Source organism: Penaeus chinensis, chromosome 6, assembly GCF_019202785.1.
Source record: "Penaeus chinensis breed Huanghai No. 1 chromosome 6, ASM1920278v2, whole genome shotgun sequence".
Taxonomy (NCBI): Eukaryota; Metazoa; Arthropoda; class Malacostraca; order Decapoda; family Penaeidae; genus Penaeus; species Penaeus chinensis.
Window position 1 is genome coordinate 34,608,694 of NC_061824.1, and position 10,000 is coordinate 34,618,693.

The following is a 10,000-nucleotide window of genomic DNA, read 5'->3' on the forward strand; positions in this document are numbered from 1 at the left end:
ATGCTACATAAAGAGGGAGGAAGGGGGAGAGAGAGAGAGAGAGAGAGAGAGAGAGAGAGAGAGAGAGAGAGAGAGAGAGAGAGAGAGAGAGAGAGAGAGAGAGAGAGAGAGAGAGAGAGAGAGAGAGAGAGAGAGAGAGAGAGAGAGAGATTTGATTTGATACATGACCTGCAAAAATCTATCTAAACTGGCTATGCCTCTATTTATGTAGAAGGCTGCCAATCAGACACTGGCTGTATATGCCTGAAGGGCTGTGCCATTGTGCTTACATTATATCATCTAGTTGGTAAAAGACAAAAAAAAAGTGTTGTTTGATCGATAGGGTACAGTTTTCGAGCAACAAAGTAAGTAATGTGTAAGTTTATGCGACTTGAGCGTCTTGCACATTTTGCAGTGATGATATGAGATTGGCTCAATCTCATATGTATTGTGTACTGATATGTTGTATGTTTGTATGTCTATTCTATCTCTCTCTCTCTCTCTCTCTCTTTTTTTTCTCTCTCTCTCTATATATATACATATATATATATATATATATATATATATATATATATATATATATATATATATATATATATATATATGTATGTATGTATGTATGCGTATATATATGCATGTATGTATGTCTGTATGTGATTGCATTTGTTTAGTTATGACTACGTTTATAGGCTTACATGCTTTTATGAATTACATACGTCTTTTAAAATATGTTTTTATGATTATGCCTCTCCTATTTGATATCAAGACTTTTATCTAAAATTAAAAATACTTTTCTTTATTAGTCATCAGTCGTGGTGTATATATTAAAATTAGATGCAATTATGTAATAACTTTAGCATTAAAATAATCAAAGGTAATTTTTGACACTAGACTATTCATACATATTTCTCATGTATATATATATATATATATGTATACGGATGTGTTAAATTAGTATACAGATATATACGTTTCGATGAATTTACACTTAAGAGAAAGAATAGTGAAAAATAAAGTTTCTCCACTATCTGTGTCATTTACTTGAGATTTAGGTAATATTAGAATGAGGTATTGTAAATTACATAATTTTTCTTAGTAAATATAATTATCGATTAGATTAGTAAAAATAATTACCGATTAGATTAGGAAAAAGGACTGATGATTCACATATTTTTATTTTATAATTTAGCAGATAAATGTGATGAAATTGGTAGTTGTCCGAAGATAGGACTAAAAAAATGGAAACTAAATCTTATATTATAAATCAATTATTTTTAATCGAAAACACTGCAAAAGCAGCTACCGAGTCGGCCAACCAGAACCAGTGGCCTGTTGCTGCTTTTCTGCATAGCTGCCGACCTGAGTGACCTCTGAGCTCGAGAGGGGGACGTTATCTTCTTGGCTCGTGAACCGCCAAACACGAGCAAGTGTCAACAAACACCTGTTAACTTTTCCCGAAGCCAAAGAGGGGTTAATCTGGTCTCTAACCTAGGTCTTTCAACGTGCGAGTCAGAAACGATCCCGATGCTACCACCAAGATCTTAAGGAACATTTCAGAAATCGGGGTTTTTATACTTCCAACTCCGTTTCAGACACGAAGCAGCTCAAAATAGTTCGTAAATCAGGTGGCTCTTTATGATATATTAGAAAGGAAATGAAAGTGTCCTTTTATTCAAAGAAAACCCATTTAACATGGATACAAAACAATTTTTTTATAATATATGTAAATTTCATCTATATTTTTTCTTCTGTTTCTTTGTTGATATTCGTTTATCATTTTTCTTATTCTATTATCTCAATTATAAACATGATAGTCATGTTATATCACCTTTATTTATAACCATATACAATGTTTAATCAACCTAGCATATTTTGTAATGGCCAGGAAGAGTTCTTTGTCCTAACAGCAATGAATAAGAAAAATCTCATTATCCGGGATTTTCTTTCATGTGCATTATTGCTTAAATTAGTTGTCAGACGATGTATAAAAAAAAAAATATATATATATATATATATATATATATTTTAAATACGAATCGAATTATAAATCTAAATAATCTATCAACTCTAACGAAAGTGTTATCCTCGCTACAAAAGATATTGAAAAGGCGTAGGAAACAAAAAATATTTACCAAAGGTAAGAGAAACGAGAAGAAAGACAACGAATTGGGAAAGGAAATGTAAAAGCAAATATTCGACTAAGCATTGCACTTGTTATTTACTTAATTTGATTTTTCTCTCTCTTTTGTGCTCCAATTCAATTACCGTACTTGCTTGTCCACTTCATTTACAACCGTCTATGCATGTGTTCCCTCCTCCCCCCTTCTCCCTCCCTCTCCCTCCCCCTGTTCTTCATTCTCGACCGAGAACGACCGAGACATACTAAGAAAAAGAGACAGAGAACGACGGATATAGGTAAAGTGAGTGAGTGGGTGAGTGATCAACATTATCATCATGATTATTACTATTATCAAGACTGTTTGCCACTCTTAAAGACTGGTTTGTCCCAAGAACCACAATGTTCATTTCTTTAAAATTCACAGAAAGTGGGAACGGAAAATGCAAACGAGCATGCAAATAAAAATTATGAACCTTTCGGTAATTATGATGATATACTAACTTCAAGTATGTATAGACAATGCAGACACAATGCAATCGAAAAGACTTATGAACAGCAAACAAGAAAAAGAGAGACGTGGAATTATCATGAACTTTGGGTTTCAGATAAGTACTAAATAGTGGCTCATGATTGCAAATCGTTGGTAACAATGAATGAAAATGTTGCATTCAATGGAAAGCTTATATTGTGTTTTTATATTTCTCATCTCTTTCTGAGTAAATGTGTGTGTGTAAATTCCAACACATGCCTTTTCATTGTTACGTACATTAATTTGATTTGTATATCTATTTAGAAATGATCACAGACCAGGTTAGACAAGCGGCTTGTAACATTGTCAAAAAAGTATTCTTTTCAACAAAACAGCTACCGAGTCGGCCAACCAGAACCATCAATTGAAGAATCAAGTTTAACATCATGTGGCCTGTTGCTGCATTTCTGAATAGCTGCCGACTTGAGTGACCTCTGAGCTCGAGAGGGGGACGTTATCTCCTTGGAGAACACTCGTGAACCGCCAAACACGAGCAAGTGTCAACAAACAACTGTTAACTTTTCACGAAGCCAAAGAGGGTTTATTTTGGTCTCGATCTCGATCCTGGGTCCTTCAACGTGCGAGTCAGAGACGATGCCGATGCTGCCGCCAAGATCTTAAGAATATTTCAGAAATCGGGTTTTTTTTTATTTCTAACTCCGTTTCAGACACGACGTAGCTCAATGTAGTATGTAAATTAGGTAGTTCTCTATTGCACATTTCAATGATAACTAAAGGGTCATTATTCAAAGAAAGCGTATATTTAACATAGATAAAAAATCAAACAAGCGTTACTCTTTTCGTAGTAATTGTCATTTCATTTTCATCTTATCGTCTGTTACTTTTTTGTTATTCGTTTATTATTTTTTTCTATTGTTATTCCTTGATAACAATAGAAGTACAATTGAATGAATCTGAAACACATAAATACAGTTACAAGTTCAAACAAGATAAATATTGTTGTGCGGGGTGGGAGGGTATGGGGTGCTGATGGGGTGGGGTAGGAGGGGGTGGGGTTGGAGTCATCTGTGGCATATTGTTTTAAAGAGGAGGGGAGGGAGGGGGGGAGAGGCTCATCTGTAGCACACCATTAGTTAATGATTTCCAGTTCCAATCACTGATTATGATAATCATTTTAATTAGGCCTACGTTCTTTTATGATGCGCCATGTACGACCGTAAGGTGTGCATGCTAGCCATCATTAACTATGGTTAATGATCCCGGTTACTGATTACGCCATTGGTTACGTCATGGTCATTAACCCATTCGCCCCGGATTTATGTTCTGTCCCCTGTAGTTTTTGGTGAATTTTGTTACATACAGATGGCTCCACATGTGCTCAGCCGGCAAGGAGTCTATCAGTAGGCCCTAGTTACCGATCCTGATTTCCCCATTCCTTGAATTAGCGGGAAAATTAATACCATTGCTATCGATACTGTTATTATTGTTATTGATGTTATGATTATTGATTTATCACTAAAATACTTTAGACAATGAAATAATATGAAAGACCCATTCTTCAATTGAAAGAAAAGGGTAAATAGGTGAGATAGGTAGTTTTTAATAACTGGCTATTTGGTGATTAAGAACTTGTAGAGCCATCTATGTGCAAGTACAATAAATAAACGTGTATTACAGTGGGTATGGCAAGTATGCTTGCCAGTTGGGGCGAATGGGTTAACCTACTTTCAAACTCATGTACGTACGTGGGGAGAGTAGTTCTGTACATCCTATGATAATCCCTTTAATTATGCTTACTTTCTGTTATGATGCGCCATGTACGACCGTAAGGTGTGCATGCTAGCCATCATTAATGATTCCGGTTATTGATTACGTCATTGGTTACGTCATTGATTGCGTCATTAACCTTCTTTCACACTCATGGACGTACGTGAGGTGAGTAATTCCGTCCTACTGGTAGACAATGGGGTGTAAAGACGAAAACACACGTTTATCACCGAAACTTACGCCAAACCGCATGTAGAGTCCCCACTTACAACAGATTATCACCTGGCTTCGCTCCACAAACGTATTATCGCTCGCCATAACTGTAATAATTTATACACATTAACTTCCCGACTGCTTGCACCATAACACGACTTTCTCTGAAGTGGGTCAACTGCAAATCTCATTCCGGATTCCCGGCTTACATTTACATACATCTCTTTGAAAGCAATGTGAAAGTTTTCATGCATTGCTTACCATAGTGATTCGACGCGCATGTACTAGATTTCGCAGTGTCTCTGTCATGCAGTGTCCGTAATGCACGGTTTAACTCAACCTCTTCGGGCCTTTTATAGAAAACAGGAAATGAATACCAAACACAATTGCAGAAAGCAATTTGCAATAACAAAAAGGATTTATTGCAAGTATTATGATTACGGAGCAACACATTTTCTTCGAAAAAGACAAATGGCTTTGACTCCAAAACTTTTTTTTTCTTGTTTTCATGATATAGAAATGAATCGACAATGCTAAATCTTAAAGATCATTATCTTAAAAAAAAGTTTTTATACTTTTGTACCACAACCATACATACATTTATAAAACTTACAGTCATTCAGTTGAAATGTATATGAATATGGAGAAAACATACATTCTATTTTCTACTGGGAATGGAATTGCAGAAGCAGAGTGACAAACAAAGAATATGTGTGCAGATGCAGAAGCATTTCTAATATCTCGGAAAGTATGTGATGATGCATTCTATTAAAATGAAATGATACTAATCGTTCTGATATTATGAATCAAACAATACTATTTGTACTAATGCTGCTGGTTAATAAATAGGTAAGTAGAGAGAGAGAGAGAGAGAGAGAGAGAGAGAGAGAGAGAGAGAGAGAGAGAGAGACGGATAGAAAGACAGACAGACAGACAGGAATTTGACAAAGAGTGAGAAAAGAGGTCATAAGAAATAGGCAGGAAGAGAGGGAAAACAGTAACAAACGTGAGACAAACAGACACATAATGCAACCACAATCGATAACAAACACACGCACACACAAAAAAACAGTCAAAGTGAAATAATGTTTAATAACAAGTTCGAACATAATATAAAAGTTGCCAACACCTTTTACAAATAGATGTCCTTGCATACTAATATATATCACATCACAGTTTAAAAGGATTATTTTGATTATCTCCCAAATAATGTATGATTTCATCTCGCTTTAACAGCTAAGAGGTATTCTGTTCCTGATAATGATCATTGCCATTATCTTAAGTATTATGTTTGTAATCATTTGTTTATCATTATCATCATTGTTATTATCCCCTTATCATTAATATTATCATTATCATTATTATCACTATTATTATTACTATTAATATTGATATTATTATTATTATTATTATTATTATTATTATTATTATTATTATCATTATTATTATTTTATTATATTATTATTATTATTAATATTATTATAATTATTATTATTATTGTTATTATTATTATTATTATTATTATTATTATTATTATTATTATCATTATTATCATTATCATTATTATTGTTGCAACTGTTATTATTATTATTATTATTATTATTATTACTATTGTTATCATTATCATTATCATTATCATTATCATTATTATCATTATCATTATCATTGTCATTATCATTATCATTATCATTATCATTATCATTATTATCATCATCATCATCATCATCATCATCATCATCATCATCATTATCATTATCATTATCATTATTATTATTATCATCATTATTATTATTATTATCATTTTCATTTTCATTATTATTGTTATAATTATCATTATCATCACCATCATTATTATCATCATAATCATTATTATGAATATTATTATTATCATCACCATCATTATTATCATCATCATTATTATGAATATTATTATTATCATCATTATTATCATTATCATCACTATTGTTGCAACTGTTATTATTATTATCATTATCATTATCATTATCATTATTATTATTATTATTATTATTATTATCATTATCATTATCATTATCATTATCATTATCATTACTATTACTATTACTATTACTATTACTATTACTATTACTATTACTATTACTATTACTATTACTATTACTATTACTATTACTATTATCATTATCATTATCATTATCATTATCATTATCATTATCATTATTATTATATTATCATCATTATTATTAATGTTATCATTATCATTATTATTATCATTATTATTATTATTAGATTATCATTATCATCACCATCATTATTATCATCATCATCATTATCATGTATATATTTTTTACAGTATTTATTATTATTATTATTATTATCATTATTATTATTATTACTATCATTATTGTTACTAATATTATTATCATAATAATGATTATCATCCTCATCATCATCATTATTATTATTATCATTATCATTATCATTATTATTACCATTATCATTATCAATATTATCAGTATCATTAATATCATTAATATCATTATAATCGTATCATCACTATCATTATCATCATCGTTATTATAATTATTATCCCTATTATAACTATTACCATTATCATCATTATTAGGGGCTCAGATAAGGAAACAAAACGAAGATGGGAAATCATCATCATTGTCCCTATTATCATCAACATCGACATCATTTAAGTATTGTTATCATCATCATACTTATAATAATAATCATCAGCACAGCATTATCATCATCGTTACCATCATTATCACTAATATCATCATAATAATACTCACAATCACTATCATTATTCCTCCTATCGCACTCAGTAATAATAATAAACACCTAAAGTACTGACACTCGTAATGTTAATAAGGCAAAAATAAAATAAAATATAGCAAAGGCAAATCATCATCATCGTTATCATAATGAGGTTCCCCGTGGCGATATTTATCCAACTGCTACCCTTGTATTAAAACATTTTTTCTTACACTCACAACACTCAAGTCTCGTGTTGTGTCTGGGTCCCACACACACGGTTTTAAACATTTAACAAACTTGTACGATGTAATGGGTTGTCTCTTTATAATCTTTCCTTCATATTTCTTGTAAGTGTGTTTTTTATTGTTTCTTTGTCATATTGTGGATCGATATTTATTCTATTATCATTGTTTGTATTAATATGATGTTTTTTTTCTGAGGCAGGGTAGCATCATGAGTGTTACTAATATTCATAATTATAATTTTATTGTGTTTTATCTATTCCCCGTCGATGATCTGATAACGATTTCAAATTCTTTTCGTTCGTTCAAATAGTCAAAATGAAGTAATGCGTAATAACAAGTTTGAACATAATATAAAATTTACCAACACCTTTTACAAATAGATGCCTATGTAGACATTAGCAGTACTGCATTAGTCATCGATTTTATGTATATTCTTAACCTCATAATCATTATTTCATCATCACAGTACTGAGAATAATGATTTTCTTTAATAAAACTAATAAGAAGCCACATTCCAGAGTCCTTTCGTTCGTCCAAGTATAAAAACAGCGCCAAACCAGTCACAAGCACTATGTAACTTGACACCTCACTCGTGCTTGCTACGAAGGGGGGGGGGGGTCGAAGAAAACGAAAGGAGGAAGGAGAGAGGGAGGGAGAGAAAGGGACGGGGAAGGGAAGGAAAGAAGAAGGAGAGGGAGAGAGAGGGGGAGAAAGAAGCAGTCATGGAAGAGAGAAAGAGAAAGAATGGCAAGGGAGGGGAAGGAGAGAGAGAGGGAGAGAAAGATACGGGAAAGGGAGGGAGGGAGGGAGGGAGATAAAGAGGGAGAGTAAGAGGTAGATACGGAGTACGAGAGAGGGAAAGGAGGGAGTGACGGAGGGGAAGATGAATAAATGGAGATAGAGAGAGGGGGAGGAGAGGGAGAGAGGGAGAGAGAGAGAGAGAGAGAGAGAGAGAGAGAGAGAGAGAGAGAGAGAGAGAGAGAGAGAGAGAGAGAGAGAGAGAGAGAGAGAGAGAGAGAGAGAGAGAGAGAGAGAGAGAGAGAGAGAGAGAGAGAGAGAGAGAAAGAGAGAAAAACGATATTAATAAGAAATAAAAATCATCAATCAAAAAAAGACACAGAGGAAAAAAAAAACAATACAAACACACACACACATAACAAAACGTAACAAAACAAAGAAACAAAGAGAGAGAGAGAGAGACAAAAGCAAGGAATAAGAGAGAGCACGAGACCTCCGTTCCCTAACCTGCTTTCCACGTGTTAGCCGCAGCCAGAGGTCTCGCCAACCGGTCAAAAGGTAAGCTCGAGTCAAATAGCAAAAACTGGTGCATGCATTCTACGCCAAGTTGCCTCTCTTCGTGACTCAGCATGCCCGCCGCTACTCCGTTTTCTAAACTGGATGCTCTCCTCCGATATATTTTTTTTAATGTTTGATTTAATTCGATTGATATGTTTTGATACTTCTATTGCATTGTTATTTTAATGTTTGTGATTACTCTGCGTTGTTTGGCTGTAAGGATGGTTTGTTGAGATGTGGGAGGCAAAGAGAGGAAGAAACACAGGTGGATATGAAGGTCGGTCACTTTAGAGAAAGGATTAAATAGTAGGTGGGTTTGAAAGCGAGAGTAAGATTTTTTTCTAATTTGCATTCTCCTTAACAAAAAATCGTTTATTTATTATGAAATTCTACGTTACAAACTTCATTACCTTTATTTACGTAAAGGTAGATATTAAGCGAGTATTTGAATATCATAGGAATTAAAAATGTATAGTTTCCTTGCTAACAGTTAAGACATTAGTATAAAGATAGAATGACCAATTAAATTCTTGAATGAAAAAAAAAAAATCTTGGGATTATATAAAAAGTCAGAAAATGTCTACAAGAAGATTCCGAAATTAAGAAATGTCATTTACTCTCTCTTTCCTTTTTGTCTGTATTTGTTCTTGTTCGCGTTTATCTCTTTGTCTGTATGTAATTGAATTGAAGCCTTTATGTGGCCCACCCCTCTTATATATACACACTAGTACACACACACATGTGTATATATACACAAACACATATTTATATACATGCACACACACACACACACACACACACACACACACACACACACACACACACACACACACACACACACACACACACAGAAATAAACAAACAAACAAAAATATACACAAACACGCCTATTATACACACACAAAAATAACACCAACACATACACGCACACATTATACATACATGCAAAAACACACACCTAACTAACACAAACACTAACATACTAACACAACATATTGACCTTCAGAGACCAAGAAGGAAATATCCGCATTGTCCAGAAATGATGGAGTTTAATGTCTGTGTTTTCCTAACCGCAGTCACAAGAGTAACATAATTTGCATGGTTATTGCAAGATTCAATTAGACTCTTTCATTTTGTATTCCTTTT

At 33.0% G+C, this 10,000-nt stretch overlaps 1 protein-coding gene across 1 annotated transcript in view; it reads left to right on the top strand.

The window, feature by feature from the left end:
• Positions 1–4,508: 4,508 nt before the first annotated feature.
• The window catches only part of LOC125026252 (fibroin heavy chain-like), a 23,230-nt gene continuing 17,738 nt past the window's right edge, over positions 4,509–10,000 (top strand). The window contains exons 1-3 of the mRNA XM_047614553.1: positions 4,509–4,523; positions 8,822–8,854; positions 9,861–9,938. Of these exons, the coding sequence (XP_047470509.1) occupies positions 4,509–4,523; positions 8,822–8,854; positions 9,861–9,938 (126 nt within the window). The remainder of the gene's footprint in view (positions 4,524–8,821; positions 8,855–9,860; positions 9,939–10,000) is intronic.